The sequence below is a fragment of the Schistocerca americana genome, chromosome 1 (assembly GCF_021461395.2).
Source record: "Schistocerca americana isolate TAMUIC-IGC-003095 chromosome 1, iqSchAmer2.1, whole genome shotgun sequence".
Classification (NCBI taxonomy): Eukaryota; Metazoa; Arthropoda; class Insecta; order Orthoptera; family Acrididae; genus Schistocerca; species Schistocerca americana.
In genome coordinates, this window is record NC_060119.1 from 234,560,241 (window position 1) to 234,581,702 (window position 21,462).

The following is a 21,462-nucleotide window of genomic DNA, read 5'->3' on the forward strand; positions in this document are numbered from 1 at the left end:
AACAGGGGCAGAGAAGATCATCATTATTTCTGATGGTTTTCTGTTTCAACATTCATCAGGTGTCCAACAGTAATGCAATATGTTATACTTGTACTGAAGTTTTGGGGAATAAAGGAGAAAATGAAATTGTTACTTTTTGCACTATTATGTGAGTAAAATCCTTGATCCAAGAGTAAGGGTTCTCGTAATACTCTGTGATTGGTGCTCAGGACAGAATAAGAACAATGCAGTGTTCATAGATCATCAGCATCTCACTCATAAGAGATTAGATAGTGTCAAAGTAGTATTTCCAATAAGAGAACACTAACATGGGATGTGATAAAAACTTTGGTCTGATAAAAAGAGTTACTGCAGAGTTACCAAAATGCCTTTGAAATCACAAGAATGAGTCTAACGCCTTACAAAGTCATTCCTGTTCAACAAGAAAGTGTACGTGATTGAATGACCACCTTAAAAGCACGTTACAAATTGTGATGTTCTTTCAAGACATGGCAACTCAGAGAACATCTGTTTGTGAAGGAATATATGGTGTTCAAATACAGGATTTCTTACAATTGAGTTTTGACACCAGTACATTCTGGTGGGCCCCAAGCAGACATCGAGCTCGAGTACAAACCACAGGGATCAGACAAATTCTTATGGCTCAATCATGCATATAGTGTTGTGTAATATGAAATTTTTGAAAGGTAAATCAAGATTATTTTGCAAATGACTAAGTCTGAGAGTATGTTTCCAGAGTTCCTGCCAAGACCTTGTGAAAATATACAGACTAGCTTTGTGGTCAGACCAGTTTTGTGGTCAAGGCGCAAGAAATTTCTGTTCCAGTCTAGCACATAATGAACCAAAATCAAAGACCAACAAATAGAAACTTCCAGTCTTAAACAACACAGAGGAGGGACGAGAGCTTAACAAAAAGTGATGGACTTACTGCGTTCATTTCATGACAAAGATGCATGTCTTTTGCAAGTAGCGTATTTTTTATTGCACAATTTCAATTGTAATTATTTTTCTAATGTACATCCTCTACAACCATTAAATTTGGCATTTTGATTATATTAGTTACACTTCATTGGAATGTTTTATGTATTTGTTATAATCTTGAAAGTTTAAATATCCTCTCCTGAGAAATGAACAAACTGTGACTTGCCCTGTTTTTTTCTGTGGGCTTTTCATATATTTTTGTTTAGTATATGTTGACGGGCATGAAAGGGAAGCAGTGGTTGGGAAGGGAGTGAGACAGGGTTGTAGCCTATCCCCAATGTTATTCCATCTGTATATTGAGCAAGCAGTAAAGGAAACAAAAGAAAAATTCGGAGTAGGAATTGAAATCCATGGAGAAGAAATAAAAACTTTGAGGTTCACCGATGACATTGTAATTCTGTCAGAGACAGCAAAGGACCTGGAAGAGCAGCTGAACGGAATGGACAGTGTCTTGAAAGGAGGATATAAGATGAACATCAACAAAAGCAAAACGAGGATAATGGAACGTAGTCAAATTAAGTCAGGTGATGCTGAGGGAATTAGATGAGGAAATAAGTCACTTAAAGTAGTAAAGGAGTGTTGCTATTTGGGGAGCAAAGTGACTGATGATGGTCAAAGTAGAGAGGATATAAAATGTAGACTGGCAATGGCAAGGAAAGCGTTTCTGAAGAAGAGAAATTTGTTAACATCAAGTATAGATTTAAGTGTCAGGAAGTCGTTTCTGAAAGTATTTGTATGGAGTGTAGCCATGTATGGAAGTGAAACATGGACAATAAACAGTTTAGACAAGAAGAGAATACAAGCTTTCGATATGTGGTGCTACAGAAGAATGCTGAAGATTAGATTGGCAGGGGGTAAGTTTCATACATGGTGTGTTTGGCTCTTTGACGGACCTTCTTGTCCCAGATTAGATTTTGTACTTGGTGGAAGAGGTTTTGTACTTGATGGAAGAAGCTAGATCATTTTGTTATTCTGTTTAAGACTTCTAGTTGGAACTTCCATCGTGTGATATGACGCTGCCCAAATAATTGAAGCTTTTCACACATTCAAGCTTCTCCCCCTCCAGTATGATGATACAAGGTGTGGGTGTCCTGCTCATCTTCATTAGCACTGTCTTGTTCCTACTCACAGTTAACTTGAATTTTTTTTAAATTTTGTGTTCCAGTAATCTAGTCTCCTCTGAACCTCCATTTCCATCACTCACTAAATGGCAATTTCATGAGCAAAAACAAAAGCACTGAGATCTTCATTTTCTTCTTCCTTGATTTCTTTCATGGTTGTGTTCGTAAGTGTGAAGAAGAGTAAAAGGGAGAGCAAACTGCCTTGCTGAACACCTCTCTTTCTCTTAAACCATTTTGATCTTCCATCTCCTACTTGTGCACTGCTCTCACAACCATCGTACAGCATCTGGAATTTTTTAATTACTCAGGAACATTATGTTTTTTCAAGCATTCCCATATTTTATCTCTTGGTACAATGTCATATGCTTTTTCCAAATCCACGAATAGTTCTATCAAGTCCTTTCCTTTTTCCCAAAACATCTCCATTAACTGACGGAGGGAGAAAATGAGATCTATTGTTCCCCTATTACTTCTGAACCCGTGCTGCTGTTCCCCTAACTGGTGTTCTAGAATTTTCCACTATCTTTTTTCTGTAACTTTTTCCATTATCTTAAGGCATTCATCCGGCACTGTCTTTTTCCCATATCACCCAGTGTAACCATTATATTCCAAGGATTCCTGCTGCTTTAATCATATCTGCTGTCAGCTCATCTACTCCAGTTGCCTTCCCACTTTTCATCTGTTTCAGGGAATTCTCAGTTTCTAACCAACAGATTGGATTATGCTCCTCCTCTAATTCAATGACACTGGTGTCACTTTCTTGTGCACCTTCCCCATTCAGTTAAGATTTCAAAATAATTCTTCATCTCTTCTCTGATACCCTCAATATCCCCGATAATATCCCCATCCTCTGTTTCAATCGCTTTTACATCTTCTCTATCAGATCTTTTACTTTTCAATAACCCATATAGCAGTTTTTGGTTCCCTTTGCTATCCTGCTCTAGTTTCTGGGTGAATGTTTCCCAGTTTCTTTTGTCGGTATTCCTTCTCCAGTGTTGTCACCTTGTGTTCATCTTTTCGTACCAGCCCCTGGTTCTGATTGTTTTTTCAAACTCCATGTTGTTCTTTGCCATATCACGCTTTTTAATTGTGTCTTTTACTCTATCATTCTACCAACTGGTTTCTTTGTCTTGCACTTTATGCTTTGTTTTGCCGCATATATGCACAAAACAAAGGGTAAAGTGAAAGAGAAACAAATCAGTTGGTGGTACGACAGAGTAAAAGATGCAATTAAAAAATGTAATATGGCAAAGAAAAACATGGAGTTAGAAAACAGAAATCAGAACCAGAGGCTGATTACAAAAGATATCAATATAACTTCATAAATGTACATAGCCACCTTTGAACGACATTAGACATTAGGCGATTACTGTGGAGGACATGGAGACATCACATACCCATATGAGAAAGCTTATCAGCACCTAACAGAGTCTCAAAGGAGCGTCATTGTGGATCTCCACTTAACTAGCTGGCCAAATTGTACAATATTCAGATTTGTGGGGTGCTTGGATGAACTTTTAATGGCCAGATTTTGGACTGCACGGGAACATGAGGGCACGCATAATTGTCGTCAAGATTCTGGTCAACAACATCTGACTGCCACAAGGGAGGATCGCCACATACTGTGTGCCAAGCACAGTGTAATCCGCTCACATCTGCACCTGCCATCCGAGAACAACTAATCATCTCCCTGCAACTTTCTGTCCTCCTGCACCACTAGTCGTAGACAAGCAGCAGCCCCATCAGGCACTTATCATGCAATGCATAGAGTCCCACAGACACAAAATGGCTGCGTTTGAAGCTGTACCAGGACTGGGAAGCTTGTAATGCTGATGAATCGTAGTTTCACCCATCGCAAACGAGACCAATGCAGTCACCAATATGACCAATGCAGTCACCAATATGACCAATGCAGTCACCAATATGACCAATGCAGTCACCAACATGACCAATGCAGTCACCAACATGACCAATGCAGTCACCAACATGACCAATGCAGTCACCAACATGACCAATGCAGTCACCAACATGACCAATGCAGTCACCAACATGACCAATGCAGTCACCAATATGACCAATGCAGTCACCAATATGACCAATGCAGTCACCAATATGACCAATGCAGTCACCAATATGACCAATATCATGTAGTATGGCAGTGCCCTGGGGAGAGGTCCCATTGTTTCAATGTTTTGGAGAGGCACAGTGGAGTTAGTCATGCTGTCATAGCGTGGGGAGCCATCAGATATGACTTCAGCTCACCACTGGTAGTTATTGAAGGAACTGTGATGGTAAACCAGTACATCACGGATATCCAGCATCCTCATTTGTTACTGTTCTTGGAACCATGGTGTCATTTTTCAATGGTACAATGCTCATCCACATGCCACATGTCTATGAACTGTCTGCGTGACTTGGAAGTACGCATGTGGTCTGCAAGATCTGACCTTGACACAATATATGTGGGACTAGCTTGTATGTCCATTTTCCAGTGCCAGTATCCAGAATGTAAAGAAGCAGTCACAACAGTTGTCAGCTCAACCGAATAAGTGCATCCATCGATGCTAGAGGGGCAGAAATGTCATACTGATACATGAGCTCAAATTTGTAAATTTGTCGTCATCTTGTAATCACTGAAATTACCTCAAATATTTCTCAATCCATGAAGTTTAAGTTTGTTTCCTTGTCCCTTTCTGAGTACTTCTTTTTTTTTTTTTCCACACAGTGTGTTTACAGCATCACTGACCTCTTAGAATTTTGTTTAGGAATGAAAACAAAGCAGAACTATTGACATAAGGGTTACTTTCAGTATATTGTAAATAGTAGTCACTGTTTCACTTGAAATTTTAGAAACTGTAACTTTTAGAAACACATCAAGCACATCAGTACTGAACTGGTAGTAACAGTGTCTCCAGTTGCAGGTAGCACTTGTAGCATTTGTAAATTAATGGGAGCTGGCACGAAGTCTCGCATATGCTTACCCATCGTTTGTACAGAGGAAGAGGTTGGTTGGGTTGGTTTTTGGGGAAGGAGACCAGACAGCGAGGTCATTGGTCTCATCGGATTAGGGAAGGATGGGGAAGGGAGTCGGCCATGCCCTTTCAGAGGAACCATCCTGGCATTTGCCTGGAGTGATTTAGAGAAATCACGGAAAACCTAAATCAGGATGGCCGGACACGGGATTGAACCGTCGTCCTCCCGAATGCACAGAGGAAGAGAAACAGTTAAAACGAGTGCAGAATTTGTTTCCTTCATTTGAAAATTTAGCATGTTTGATGCCCAAAAATGATTTCTATTATGCATCCCCTTTTGTGTCCAATATTTGGAGGAAAAGGAGGGGGGTGGGGGTGTCTGCTCTCTCTCTCTCTCTCTCTCTCTCTCTCTCTCTCTCTCTCTCTCTCTCTCCATTAACGTCCAAACTCGATGGTGGGGATTAGTGTTCAATTTTTTCTTGTCTGTAGAAGTACGCTTAACAAAACAAAATGTGTAACAATCAACAACCACAACAATCCAGACAATGAAATTAAACCAATTCCTTAATGAAGGCCTCTTCTTCTACCTTGAAATGAAGAATACCATCTTAAGTGGCACTCGTTGCCCACCCAACCGAGTTCACCGATACACCACTATTGCTCCCAGTTCTGTACCCCATGCATGAATTACTATGAGGATAACCTATGATTAAGACCCCACAATACCACCTATTTAAGACCATTCTTTGGTCTTTACTGACTGATCAGAAGAAGGACTTCAAAGAAGAGGAGCCAGTTTATCTACCAGTTTTACCACAACTACTGTGCAACCTTACTCATGTGTATTATCACTGCCTAACAGTGATTCACATTTATTAAAATACTTGCCGAGAACCCAGCATTGCCTGGGTATGTATTTCTTCTGATCTCAGCATTGCCTGGGCATGTATTTATTCTAATCTTCTGAGAGTCCATCTCCTCCTCCTCCTCCATCTCTCTGTCCATCTGCACCCCCCCCCCCCCCCCTACTCCTCATGTTACCACACTCACACCAGTCTGAGGCTGTTAGTTCTTACCCCTACAACAGTATTTCTTTCCAATTTGTAACAAATGTGTGTTTCCAAATTTGACTGAAACTGTTCCAGGGATTTAGGGTGAACTTTTTACTCATGACTTCACCCGCATACACATGTCAAATGCATTTCAAACATACACGTATTTAACAACATTCACACATATGTGTACAGTGTACACACATTTCACCTGTATGTCTAGTGAATTTTTCCAGCAGTTTTCATGTAGCTCAGTGTTTATGACATCGTATCTTCTGAGCTGTTAGGAGCAGTACAACGATACGAGGGTAAGTCAATTATTATCTGCAAAATAGCTATAATATTTTATTGTAATAAAATAGGAAACATACAAGAACATCATTTTTCAACATAGTCTCCTTGTGTTTCAATGCACTTGGTACATCGTTGTACAAGCTTTCTGATGCCCTCATAAAAGAAGGTTCTCGGTTGAGCTGTGAGCCAGGAATGCACTGCTTCGTCGAGGCAAATTGACGGCCCCTTAATGTCTGTCTGAGTGGACCAAACAAGTGATAGTCAGAAGGGGCAAGATCGGGACTATATGGAGGATGATCCAGTACTTCAATACTTCAAATTCAAGTTTCTGGAGCATTTCAGCAGTGTGGGCAGCAGTATGCGGACGGACATTGGGCACCGTCGTGCAACAACGCAACACCTTTTGACATAAATCCTCTGTGTTTGCTTTGAATTGCAGGCTTTAGCCTGGCAGTAAGCATCTCACTCTAATGTACACTGTTTATTCTTGTGCCCCTTTCGCCATATTGTTCCAGTACTGGGCCTTGTGCATCCCCCCCAAAAAAAACCATAAGAATTCCTGCAGACAGTTGGGTCTTTAACTTTTTCTTGCACGGCGAATTTGGATGTTTCGATTCCATACTCTACCATTTACTCTCCGGCTCGTAATGATGGATCATGTTTCGTCACCAGTAATGATCCTGTCTAAGAAGTTGTCCCCTTTGTTACCACAGCGATCCAAATGCTTTTTGCAGATGTCCAAGCACGTTTGTTTATGCAACTGTGCGAGTTGTTTTGGGACCCATCTTGCACAAACTTTATGAGACTCAAGTCTGTTGTGGACGATTTTGTAGGCAGAACCGTGACTAAATTGCAGACGACGCACCACTTCGTCAATAGTTAATCGTCTGTCTCAAAGAATCATTTCACGTGAACGCTCAATGGTTTCTTCATTTGTGGCGCTAAACGGTCGTCCAGCCCCTTCATCGTGTGTAACACTTGTGCGACCATTTCGGAATTTTTCAATCCATTTACAGACTCCGTTGTGGCAAAACATAGTTCCCATAGTGTACCGAATGTCTTTGATGAATTTCGGTCCCTGATACACCTTCAGACCACAAAAAATGGGTCACTGAACGTTGCTCTTCTTTGGTGCAAATAGTTAGCAGAGCAGCCTTGATTAACAGCACAGCAGAGATAATGAAACTAACCTAACAGCTTGAAAATTGCAAAGATACAACAATAAATAAACAAAGCATGCATCATCAACATAAAACAACAGTACTCGCAAAACAAACAAAAATATAACTAAATTGCAGATAGTAATTGACTTACCCTGATATAATTTTTCAGACATATCTAGTGGCTGTGAAATGTATAGTGAATAGAGTTAGTAGTAAAGTAGTAATAAATTCAAAATGTCATGCATGATGCAGCATTTCTCCCGCATCTCAGTGTTTGTGACAGTATGTCTCCTGAACTACGTGTCGTACAATAATATACTGTTTTATGTTCATTCAGCGGCAGATGTCAATATTGTTACAGGAAACTGTTGCAAATATGGTTAGCAGCAACAAAGAATAAATTTAAATGTCTTGCATGATGCAGTAGTTTTTGCGAATCACAGTGTTTATGATGTCATATCTCCTGAAATAAATGTCGTGCAAGATGTAATTTTTCTGGTATATTGCGTAGTGTATGTGAATACTCTCTGCAACATGTCACAAATACAGTTAGTGATAAAGGAGTAATAAATTAAAAGCGTTGCTTTATGTGGCAGTTTTACAGGATGAATAGTAAAAATGTAGTGAGCGATGAACTTTTTTCTTTCACCACTTCATGGGGTCAACAGTGAGAAAAAGTTTTGTAAGGGTTTGAAATTATGCATTAAGTTGCTGCAAGTCTCTAAGTGCTCCCTTTGAACTACTGGATGACTAAAGAATTTACATTCTCATGTCATGAGCTACACTGCTTCTTCACCTCCATGCCCACCCCCAACCCTCTGACAGGTGTGAGGTTCTTAACCCTTCAGTGATTCTTTCTAGACTGTAAATTACACGTGTGCCAAGTATGACTGAAATTGGTCCAGCAGTTTATGAGGACATGTGGAACATACATACATACATATAGTTTCATAATTTGTATGGATGTCAGACTGTTATGCCGTGGTTCGATGATTTTCTTGTTAAAACCCAACATATTGTCCCCATCCGTGGAGGACATCTTCAAGGGGGGTTGTGGGCTTTTTTAAAGGTCTGATTAATACTCTGGCTCGCTACTGACTTAAATAAAATTCCATTTCCATGTGCTCTCACAGTGAGACATGACATCACTTTTTGCATTTGTCGTTGTCGGTTGCCATTGTCATCCAAATACCATGTAATTTCACAGCCTCTGCCTTCCAGTTAAATTATTGGGGTGTTTGGCAATCTCTATGGCCTCTGTACAGCCTTTCACAGTATCTGCTCATAGCTGCGAGTACTTGAGTCTTATCAAACTGAATCTGGTGGTATCCTGGGTGCAAAGCACTTTCCACAACAAATTTTGTTTTTCTACTCCTACAAAACACTTTTGTAGATGAAAGTGACATTCTGTTTCATCAAGATCTTTCCTATGCAGTCAGAAATGTCTTCAATGAATGGCATGAAAACCTTATATTTTCTTGCAGGTGCCTGTGTGTCACTACAACCTTGACATTAAATTCAGCCAACCACAGATTGTAATATTGGTGCGACATTTTTGGTGCTGTTCATCGCACCAGGTATTTGAATACTTGTGTCATCTGGAAGTTGTGAAGATGTTATTCAAAGGAAGTTAATATTTTCCTATTGTGTGTGTGTGTGTGTGGGCGGGGCGGGGGGGGGGGGGGTCAAAAGTGGATTGAAATTAGTAGTTAAACATAGTTGCTGTAAATTTTATAGCAGGTACGTTACAATATTTATGACACATGTAGGCAGGCCTACACTGACTATAAACCCATTAACAAGACGAATTTCAAAATTTGCTTACAGTACAGGTTGCATGAACCAAATTTTGAATAATTCAGCACAAATGTTTGCAATTTAAATAATAAAGTTATTTGAATCAGTACAAAATTAAGTGCATGAAAAAGAGGGAGTGTTATAAATAAGCAACAAAGTTAAACTAAGGTCTCTATGTTTACAGTGATCAAAATGTCTGGTATGCAGTATGTGAGGCAAGTGTTACTTTGAACTGTGCCTGCAGTATTCTTGGTTCAGTTGAGTACCTCAGTAGTATTATTGCTGGTCCTAAGCCCAGACAAAGCACGATGTTTTTCTAAACCATTTCAAATCACAAAAAGAGTTTGACAGGGAGCTGGGCTCCTGACACTCTTTTTCAGCTTTACATTGCAAAAAATACAAGAACCCCACCAGAAACTAAGAAGAATGGTGTAGAAACAGAATTGCTAGCTTTTGCAGATGATATAGCCATGACCCCAGAAGATTTTGAAATCGCAACAGACCAAATAAATGTACTCAAAGAAGTAGCAAAACAAAATGACTTGCAAATATCCTCAGGAAAACAAGAAATAATGTCAAATATCAGGGGCAATATAACACACTCAAACACTATACACAGAACAAATATGACATATGAACAGTATCTGATAGAAGCAATGTAAATAAGTGCTAGAAAAATGTAAATAGCTTTCCAAATTGCTTCAAACATATAAAATGAAACTTTTCTATAAATACCAAAATTCACCATCACAGCTATGTCAAATAACCAATGTATGTATTTCAACCGAATGTCTGACAGATATTTACTAGTGGAATGAGAAAGAAGGAACATTTTACACAATATACTGGGACCAAATAACTAAACTGTAATTTATTTAAAAATTGAAACAAGAAATACAGTCTGAAATAAAAAATTACAGGATTTGGAATCATGGCCATATAAAAATGAATGAATCTGTCAAAACCAAATACATTAACATCAAAGACGGACTTGAAATGGGCATGCAACAGGAAAATGCACAACACCCATGCATCTTCAGAACAGCGGAAGTGATGTTTGAGACTTTCCACAATGAGAAATTAGTAACTGGTGCCAAGCAGTCCATTGCTGAAAAAACGTCTGGCTTATATACAGACTACAACAATGGTTGTAAGTTAAATGGGGTTTTTAGATGGCTGACTAATGACATAAATAGAATAAAAATAATTATTTTGTGGTGCAAAATAGTTCATAAGGGCCTGCAGAGTGTGCATTAAGGAAGAGAATGGTGAAATACTAAGTACTCTTCTTACTGGAAGACATGGTCATGTATCTCTATATCAGCAATGTTCAAAGTGTGCTGCACAGAGCCCTGAGGCTCCACTAAAATATCAGCATAAAGAACAAATGACATGAGGTCTTGCCACACTTGAGGCACACAACTCTTATAAATATTATATCAATGTTGGTTTTATAAGTTATTTTTCCTCTCGGTACATAACAGCAGAAAACGAGACAGTAAATAACATAACAAATCTACAATAATGCTATAATAAAAACAACAAACAAAAGATGTCACAGCTTGTATTCTCTCTCTCTCTCTCTCTCTCTCTCTCTCTCTCTCTCTCTCTGTGTGTGTGTGTGTGTGTGTGTGTGTGTGTGTGTGTGTGTGTGTGTGTGTGTCTCATCCACAAACAACTCAAACTGCCTTGAAGGATTTTGTAACTTTGCTATCTATGCTTCATGACTCAAGGCTGTACAAAACAACACTGCACAGAACAGAGTAGAGTGACACTGCACAAAACAGTGTACAGTTCCTACTCGAGTTTGTGACTGCAAGGCACAGTTCAATTTGGCAAAGAAAACCTGCACATCACTTACAAATCACAGTATACTTAATTCGTTTATTGACTGCAGCTTAAAATTCATTATCCTGTGGCTATATTATTCTACGTTTGTCATATTGTAACATTAAACTGTCAATTTTAAGAGGTGGAGGAGAGCATTTGTTTAAAGGTGTGACCTGAAGATTCACAGGTGATTCACCCAAAACATGCAACATCAAACTCAAAGATTTCCGATCGAGAGTGTGAGATTCAAGAAGGTGATGTAAGGAGATCAAGCTCCATGGTTTCAAGAATTAAGATATCTAATGACTCACTAAATGTGAAAAAAGAAAGTATGATGAATCTTTCATCAATCTCAGATTTGTTGATTCTACCAGCTCATCTCACTGCCAATTATGTAGTTTCATGGCACCTGCTAAGGTGCTCCAACATTTAGAAATATTACACACTGACTGCAAAGACAAAAATGAAGAACTTTCATATGTAACAAAGAGCAATGATTAAGAAGTAAAACAAAAACTATGAAGTCTGTGACCCAAACTGTGAGTGAAAAGACCAAAGAGGCATCGTTATTTGATAAATTACTGCTTTGCACAAGCGGGCGAAGCACAAGCTATCACTGAAAATTTTATAAAAACATATGTGGCCGACATAACACAATGTATGCTTGAGGAACAATCTGCAAAGCGTCTTTCTACCGTGCCATTTCAACCCAACACAAGTCCGTCTTGCAAATTGATAAATTGACTAATATTGCTAGTCTGGCTAGCTTGCTGATACCTGTACAACATCCAAATAAAAATTCACTCAAAGAAGGCTTGCTTATGTGTGCATTGCTGCCTGACTGGTAAAACATTAGGAGCAGTCTCACTTTTTTAAAAAAAAAAAGTTAAAGTGCAAACTATAGTTCCAGCCATTGTATCCCACATAAACAAGCACTCACAAAAATCTAAAATTCGTTCTTGATGAAGCAGTAAAAATAATCTATTAAGTCAAATCACACTCTTTTCACTGCTGATTGTTTTAAATGTTGTGTGAAGACTATGGGAGCAGACACAAACCACTACTACTCCACAGTGAGGTTACAAGGTTATCTCGGGGTGATACTTTGACAAGATATTCGAACTAAGAACTGAATTGTAAATTTTTATGGCAGACATTTCTTTAAATTAAAAGTCTAAGTGATGTGACTCAGTTATTCATAGTAGCTTTTTTGGCAGATATATTTAGACAAATAATGCATTCAATCTATCTTCACAAGGAAAAAAGAGAGAAAAATTATATTTCTGGACTGTTTGCATTTGCGAGAGATAACTGAACACTGGGCATGTTTGTTAGTTAGACAGCAGAATTAGAAAATGAAATATTTGAAGAATTGGTCCAATGTCTCAATGACGTGTGCATGTTTCAAGATATGTGTTCGTAAAGAGCAGAATACAAAATTGAAAATGAATTCATGGTTTCCGAATCATTTTGTGCCAAATTTTCAGGCGGCAGAAAATAAGTCAAATGAAGCATGTGAATTCTCTTTAGAAATGACATCAGATACAAGCATGGAATTACTTTTCAAAACTATGTTACTTGATTTTCGGTGCAGACTTCATGATGAATATCCACATCTTGCTACACCACAGGCTGTATGTTCATCTCTGGTTCCCAACAACATACTCTTGTGAAATGGGATCTCAGTAGATGCAGCAAAGAAGACAAAATACTTCAATACATTGGATGCTGAACCTGACCTGTGTCTTCAACACTCTCCTATCAAGCCTGGCAATCAGTTGGTCAAAAATAAAAGCAAAATAAAAAAACTTCATACCTCCCATTAAATGGAAATAATTTTATCAATTTAAAATGGTATCACTAAGTGTTATTTTGTGCATTGTATTATTATGTCAAGTTTTGTATATTATTGTTGAAGTCAGTAGTGCATAATGTACCTATCTTTGTATGATTTCTATAAATGATCATAATTAAAGAACGAACATACAACCAGGTGTCGCTTGTTTTAAGACTCCATGAATAAATACTGTTTCAAAAGGATTCCAATTTTGGTGATCAGTATATATTATTCTCTCTTTTTGGCCACTCATTCTGAAATGAACTTTCTCCTTGGCAATTTGGTAGGTTGTTTTCCTGTATTTCTGCAAGTACTACCATCCAGCAGAATGGAAGTGCCTTTCCTTGAGTCTAAAATTGCTGGATGTTGTGTGCGGTTCATTCTGCAGGGACACATTTGCTGTCCAATTTCAGAGCACTAAGAAAATTTGAGTAGACTAACAAATCCAAATGTTATATAACTCTCTTGCTGACTTGTAGGCTCCATGACATATACAGTGAAGTTATCTGATTCTTAGGGATGATGAAAGGAAATACTGCAGAGCATACTTAACAGTATCATAGTTTGAAACTGTACGGTCTATGCTACAATAATTTTACACTCTACATGTTAAGCTGATGTCAGGCAATTAACAAAGTCATATTCATACACTCAGAGACGAAACAATATGCTGCATTTACCAGAACAAAATACGAGGGTTGTAACTTAAATAGTGGCAACTATTTATTCACAACCGATACAAAAGAGTTACATGTTGCACCTGTTACTGTCCTTCAAATTAGTCACCAGTGTTGTGCAGAACCATTGCCAGCGATGTGGAAGGCGTGGTATACCGTTAGCAGAGCCTGTTCTGTTGATGGTGCATATGGAGCAGTCTACTGCCTCTCGAATCTCTGTAACAGTTCTGAAGCGAATGCCATGAACTGGTTCCTTCATATTCGGAATCAAATCAAAGTCACAAGAACTTAAGTCATATTACTGTTCGTTTTTGGAGCATCACCAGCTTTTCGAAAGAAGCAGCAACACTTTCTACGCAACCCACCCATCATTATGTATGACAATGTACGGGCGCATACAGCGCAAGCTGTGGCTGCTCTGTTCGGTTGATGGGACTGGGAAGTACGGTATCATCCACCATACTCCCCAGACTTACGTCCTTGCGACTTTGATTTGATTCCGAAGATTAAGGAACCACTTCGTGGCATTTGCTTCCGAATTGTTCCAGAGATCCAACAGGCAGTAGACCGCTCCATTCACAAAATCAACACAACAGGCTATGCCTTCCACATCGCTGGGAACGGGCTCCACACAATGCTGGTGACAACTTTGAAGAACAGTAACAGGTGCAAACATGTAACTTTTGTATCAGTTGTGAATGAATAGTTGCCACTATTTAAGTTCCTACCCTCATACATCACCTTCACATGTCACTAATGCTAGAATAACTGTTGTACAGCTGTCTGTCGCACTACATTAGAGTGGGATCTACACTGTAAGTGACTTTTAAGACTAATACTTTATGACGTGTGGTTTAACAGCTGATAATCTTTCCAAGGATTTTGTTCTCCATACCTCAGATAGAAATGCTGCAGTACACACCTGTGAGATTCTTTTCTGTTTTAAGACAGTGACCAACAATGCAAACATTGTGATACTTAAAACTCTTTTTAGATATCTACAATGGAAATTCCTAGATGGAATAATACATAAAATAAAAGCAAAGCAACCACTCACTTATAGCTAACTGATGTGTGGTACATAGAAACACACAAAAGAAAACAGCATTTACCCTAGCTTTGGAGGTATCTCCATTTCTCAAGCAAAACTAGTGCGCGCGCGCGCGCGCCCACACACACACACACACACACACACACACACACACACACACGTCCTCCCCCACCTATTCCCTCCCCTATTTTTCCACCCATCTCCATTTTTTTTCTTCAATATCTCCCTCTTTATCTCCCCTTTCCTTCCCAGACCTCCTTTTCCTCCCTATACAAACTTCTGTGTGCAATCTCCTCACCACCTTGAGGTATACACTATATACACACGAAGATGGCCGAAAGGCTGCTGTGAAATTATCATGGCAGCAAGTTACTAACATCTGGCATTTCACCCAAAATTTTATGCAACAAGGTGCAAGCATTATTACAGATTTCAATGAGTACTTTTTTGCTAAGTCCTTAAGTGTTGCAATATGCTGCAGTTGGCATTAGTGAGTATATGCAGTGTGTATATATATTGCGTAAACTTTGCATACGGTTGAGTTTAGCTCATATATTGCAGGGTATGAAACGTAGATAAGATACTGAAATTTGATTTAAAATTCTCAGCAGAGCCATATCTCATTTCATTCTTCAATTATTGATTTTTACATTTGAAGGACCATCACACGCAATGCGATGTGCCGATTTCTGAGCCTTCGCACTGGTCATGACAAGCAGAATAATCTTACTATTTCATAAACGGTTCCAAGATATAAAAGCAAGTTTTTTTTTATAGCATGCAAAGATACGCATATATTGTAGGATAAATACTAGAAACATTTTTATTCATCGAGATATGGAAGTAACTCGTCCGCAACAGTGAGAAGTTACTTTATTTCTTCCTTATACTTTTTAGCATTTCACTACTGCCAAAAGAAATGAACATAAAAGGAGAATCACACAATGAGAAACTCATCCACACTATAAACTGAATGTAATAATACAAATGTCAGAACTTGCACCTACTGAATAATGTTGATACAGAGTATTGGATACAGCTTATTCTGTCTAAGAATTAGTGCGAAGTGGCTCACATGCAGCAATGAAACAAAGAAAACAGCACAACAAGGTGGCTCTAATGTCCAGTAAATCAGCAGAAGGCACTGTAGTGAAAGGAATGCTTGTTTTTCCACATTAAAAACAAACATGACAAGTGTAAATTTTACAATGTCATTTACTTGCCGTTTTTTGTAAATGTGGAAAAATGTATTTCTTTCATCATAATGCCATCTATTGTAAATTAGAACCATCAGGCAGAGATGTTTTCTTTATTGTTTAATGGACACACATGTGCAATCAGCACTAACACTTAGAAAGAATAAGCTGGACACAATATTTTGTATCAACAGTGTTCTGGTACGTGCAAGTTCTGCTGACTGTATTTTGTTTGTGATGTATATGGTTCTCATTGTGTGCTTTTCATTTTCACATTCAGTTCCTTGAGCAATGCCAAAATGTGTAAGGAATAAATATAATAAATATTTTTAGTCAAGACAAAAGTTTTATTGTAAGTGCAGAACATGATTTCCTGTCTCTTAAGGCTTACACACATTATGTATCCACATAGATATACACTGAAGTTCCAAAGAAATTGGTATAGTTGTGCATATTCAGATACAGAGATAATAAACAGGCAGAACACAGCACTGCGGTCGGCAATGCCTATTCAAGACTTTATAAATCTCTCGCACCACAGTTGTTAGATCAGTTACTGTTGCCACAGTGGCATGTTATCAAGATTTAAGTGAATTTGAACATGGTGTTTTAGTTGGTGCACAAGCGATGAGAGACAGCATCTCCGGGGTAGCGATGAAGTGGGGATTTTCTTGTATAACCACTTCATGAGTGTACCACGAATATCAGGAATCCTGTAAAACATCAAATCTGACATTGCTGCAGCTGGAAAGAGATCCTGCAAGAACAGCACCAACAACTGAAAAGAATCATTCAACGTGACAGAAGTACAACCCTTTCGCGAACTGCTGCAGATTTCAATGCTGGGCCATCAACAAGTGTCAGCATGCGAACCATTCAACGAATCATCATTAATATGGGCTTTCGGAGCCAAAGGCTCACTCTTGATGACTGCATGATGCAAAGCTTTATGCCTCTTCTGGACCCATCAACACTGATGTTGGACTGTTGATGACTGGAAACATGTTGCCTGGTCAGACGAGTCTCATTTCAAATTTTATCAAGCAGATGGATGTGTAAGGATATGGAGACAACCTTAGGAATCCATGTACCCTGAATGTCAACGGCGAACTGTTCACGCTGGTGGAGGCTCTGTAATTGTGTGGGGTGTGTGCAGTTGGAGTGATATGGGACCCCTGATATGTCTAGATACAACTGTGACAAGTGACACATACCTAAACATCCTGTTTGATCACCTGCATTCACTCATGTCCATGGTGCATTCTGATGAACTTGTGCAATTCCAGTGAGACAATGTGATACTCCAAACATGCAGGATTGCTGCAGAGTGGCTCCAGGAACACACTTCTGAGTTTAAACACTTCTGCTGGTCACCAAACTCCCCAAACATGAACATTATCTGGGATGCCTTGCAATGTACTGTTCAGAAGTGATTTCCACCCACTCGTACTCTTTCAGATTTATGGACAACCCTGCATGATTCATGGTGTTGATTCCCTCCAACAGTACTTCAGACAGCAGTTGAATCCATGCCACATCGTATTGCAGCACTTCTGTGTCCTCGTGGGGGCCCTACACGATATTAGGCAGGTGTACCAGTTTCTTTAGCTCTTAAGTGTATTACAGTTGGAATATGTGCATCTCATGTAATTGGCAGAGAGAAAGTCATTCCATTTCCCAAAAGGAACAGTGGAAACAATGTGCAAAATTGTAAATCTTAGCTCTAATTTCACTATGTTACATATTTTTGGATCAAATTTTGTGTTTTAATAAGAGTATCATCAAGTCTAATCAGCTCCTCCACTGGTGTCAGTAAGGAGCTAGAGTAATTTTTGAAACTTTAGTCTCATTACGTTTCACACTCATTTTCTTTTTCCTACCTGCATACCGAAGTAAACATTTGCACTTGCCCTTGTCAGATCTTGTCCAATCACATCAAATTTCACCAATGTATTTCTTGAAAGTAAAATTACTTTATGCCGCTACTGTTCTTGATTGCCTATTTTGTGATTAATGTTTAACTTTTTTTTTTCTTAGATGTATAAAGGAAACCAGAAACATCATTTACAAACCTCACCAAATGAAAAAAAGGTAAATGTGAAATACTTACCCTAAGTGTCCCACGTATATGGTCATCTGTCACTGTCGCAGTACCCAAACCTTGCTTGAAAGTAACCTGTATTATGAAAATTACTGGCTGTTAGTAGAGTAATGCCTTATTTACAAGATAGTCTACAACACATTTTTCATAAAATCTTAGAATATGAAATGGACAAAATACTCTTAACTGTTCTTAATAATATTAGAATACACATAATAATGGATACAACATTCTTAAGCTTCACATAATCTACTCAACCAGTCAGATGCACCCTAATCTCAACAATGATGATCAGATAAAACACAGCAGAATAACTAAGTAAAAATCAAATACCAGTACTAGATAAAACTCAAATACCAGTAGAGACAGTTAAAAATGGGACAGGTGACTGTGTCTGGATGACTCCTTAGAAATAATGGATGATCGTGCCAGCCTAGGACACATTAAAATCTCACACCTAGTATTTTGGTAAGAATTCCAGACATCACACAAAATCTTAAAACACGAACCACACTCACCTCACTACTAGAACTAATAGATGACTAAAAGGGAGGATAGTTCCTGTGGGAGACCCAGGTCAGCCTTAAGGTCACATAAATCAAATCTAAGTATGTTGTATCAACAGCTGTGTCCCATTTTTGGGACACATTGATGGCTCCTTACGATGTAAGAGAAAGTCATGCATCAATGGGCAATGTCGTACTCTACACCCTGTAAGGACTACTACTTCAGCTTGTTGCAGTTGGAAGAAGGTAAGCCAAGGTCGCACTGAAGGCTTAACAGAACAGAGTTTACAATTCTTAACTTCCTGCCACTGACCCTCCTGTCAACCCATGGTCTTCTTGGTCACAAATGAGGTAACAGTCTGCAGGGTACTGAATAGTGAGCAGGAGCTGGAAGAGAGTAGGCTCCCATGGCAACCACAGCAGCAAGTTCATTTCCCCAGAGCTCTATATGCCCTGGAATCCAGTAGAAAATTATTTCCTTCTCCTGCCTTTGCAAAAGAATGACAGCATCTTGTGCGTCTCATACCATCCCATGTGCTGGGTACATCCAACCTCCATCAAGGAGGCAGGTGTAGTATCCTGGTTCTGAGAGTCGACAGGAATGCAAGGAATTGATGGGACAACAACTGTTCTCGTAGCAGCAGCAGCATAAGAGGTGGTCATAGCCACAGGATGCAGACGCTCAAATTTCATCTTGGCCTCAGTGTAGGGCAGTCGGTCAAGGGTCTTATGTTCCATGATTTTCCTCTCTTTCTGTAAAATCCTGCAGTCTGGCAAGCAAGGTGAATGATGCTCTCTGCAGTTGACACAGATGGGAGGTGGGGCACATGGAGTATTGGGATGTGATGGACGTCCACAATCTCGATATGTGAGGCTGGAAGTACAGCGGGAAGACATATGGCCGAACTTCCAGCACTTAAGGCACCGCACTGGGGGAGGAATATATGGCTTGACATCACAGCAGTAGAACATCACCTTGACACTCTCAGGCAATGTGTCACCCTTGAAGGCCAAGATGAAGGCACTGGTGGCAACCTGATAATCCCTCGGACTCCAATGGACTGGCCAGACGAAATGAACACCTCGCTGCTCTGAATTGGCGAGCAGCTCGTCCTCAGACTGCAAAACAAGGTCCCTGTGGAATATAATACCCTGGACCATATGTAAGCTCTTATGGGGCATGGTGGCAACAGAAACATCCCCCAACTTGTGACAAGTGAGCAATGCCTGTGACTGGGCAGAGGATGTTGTTTTTATCAAGACTGACCCAAAGCGCATTTTGGACAAACCCTCCACCTCCCCAAACTTGTCCTCCAAATGCTCCACAATAAACTCAGGCTTCATGGACATGAAAGATACCCCACCAGCTCTCGAACATAATACGAGGTACCGGGGCAAATAAGCTTCATTGCCATTTTAGTCTGGCATTCCTCCCATGGTGTGGCCAGGGAAGGGAATGATTTGGGGTCATATTTCTTAGCACTGAAGTTAGGCTTTGCCTACTTAGAGACTGCGGGTGGTGGACCACCACCAAGAGCTGGCGTACTACACTTCATGGTGTGTAATCCGCCCTGATGTTACCCACTCCGACCAGGGGCCCTCCTCACGGGCACCACCCAGCCTCAGCAAGGGCCACCTGGCAGGATGGCCATTGCCGGGAATCCCGATGCCCCAGGGAGTTAACTGCGTAGGCATCAGCAGAGTGCTCGCTGTGTTGTCAGGGGGCTACAACCAACAGGGTACATGGTGGCCCCACCACAACGGACTAGCTACCGTGCTGGATATGAGGCGCTAACAAGTCTGCGAGAACGAGGAAGAGGGCTAAAGATCTCAATGCACAATGGATACGATGCATCATGTAAGGCGCCCTTCCCCAATTGGCTCGCTCTTCAGAAAAATTTAGAAAGACTGAGGTCAAAACAGGCAGGGGCCATCACACAAAGGCCAAAACGCGAGAGATTCCTTTTAGTCACCTCTTACGACAGGCAGGAATACCTTGGGCCTCTTCTAAACCCCAGAACCGCAGGGGGATAACAAGAGAAGGATGCTAGCAATTTTGGAACAGATAAAGCCCTGTATGCTTGGCTCACATAAAGGAGAAGACACTGAATGACAGTGGAGGCTCACCAGCCTCTGCACACAGGTTAGCAATAGAACTTGTACAATAAGCCCCTGTTGATAGCCTAATACCCTCATGATGAACTACAACCAGCATTTTGAGGTATGAATGCCTTGGCGATCCCTAAACCAGCCATCCACATTCAAGCTGGGGTCACACAAATATTTTATAAAGTTGGAACACACAAGACCTATGACTGATGCATTGAAGGATGTTAAACCCCTTGGCACATTTCAGTTTTAGTTTAAAATGGTCAGACAGAACATTCATAACCTTGTATCAAAAATACCTGTCGAAGAGGAAAGACTTTAGTATGCCTGCGGAACCCTCACTGATAGAGCTGCAATTAAATACCATGCCTCCAGGTAGTGTCATAGTCTTTTTCTAAATCGAAGAAGATACCAATAAGGTGTTGCTTACAGAGGAAAGCTTGTTCAATTGCTGCTTCAAGCAGGGTCAGGTTATCAAGTGTGGAGTGATAATTCCTGAACGCACATCGGGTGTGACTTATTAGGGGCCTGGCTTCAAGACCCCACACTAGGCAGCAATTGACCATATGCATCAGTGTCTTTCCTATACAGTCTCTCGGATTAATGCTACAAGAACTACCAGGATTAGTCTGTTTCTTCCCTGGTTTTAAAATTGGAATAAAAATCGATTATTTCCGCACATTGGGAAAGTCTTCTGTCACCCAGATTTCATTAAAGAGCTGGAAGAGGACCTCCTTTAACCACATGTCTATCTGTTTCAACATGCTGTACATTC

The 21,462-nt window shown here is 39.9% G+C and overlaps 1 protein-coding gene across 1 annotated transcript in view; it reads right to left on the bottom strand.

Moving 5' to 3' along the window:
• Positions 1-21,462, bottom strand: part of LOC124622025 (AT-rich interactive domain-containing protein 4B-like) — a 157,185-nt gene that overhangs the window by 114,576 nt on the left and 21,147 nt on the right. The window contains exon 3 of the mRNA XM_047147619.1: positions 18,082-18,147. Within this exon, the coding sequence (XP_047003575.1) occupies positions 18,082-18,147 (66 nt within the window). The remainder of the gene's footprint in view (positions 1-18,081; positions 18,148-21,462) is intronic.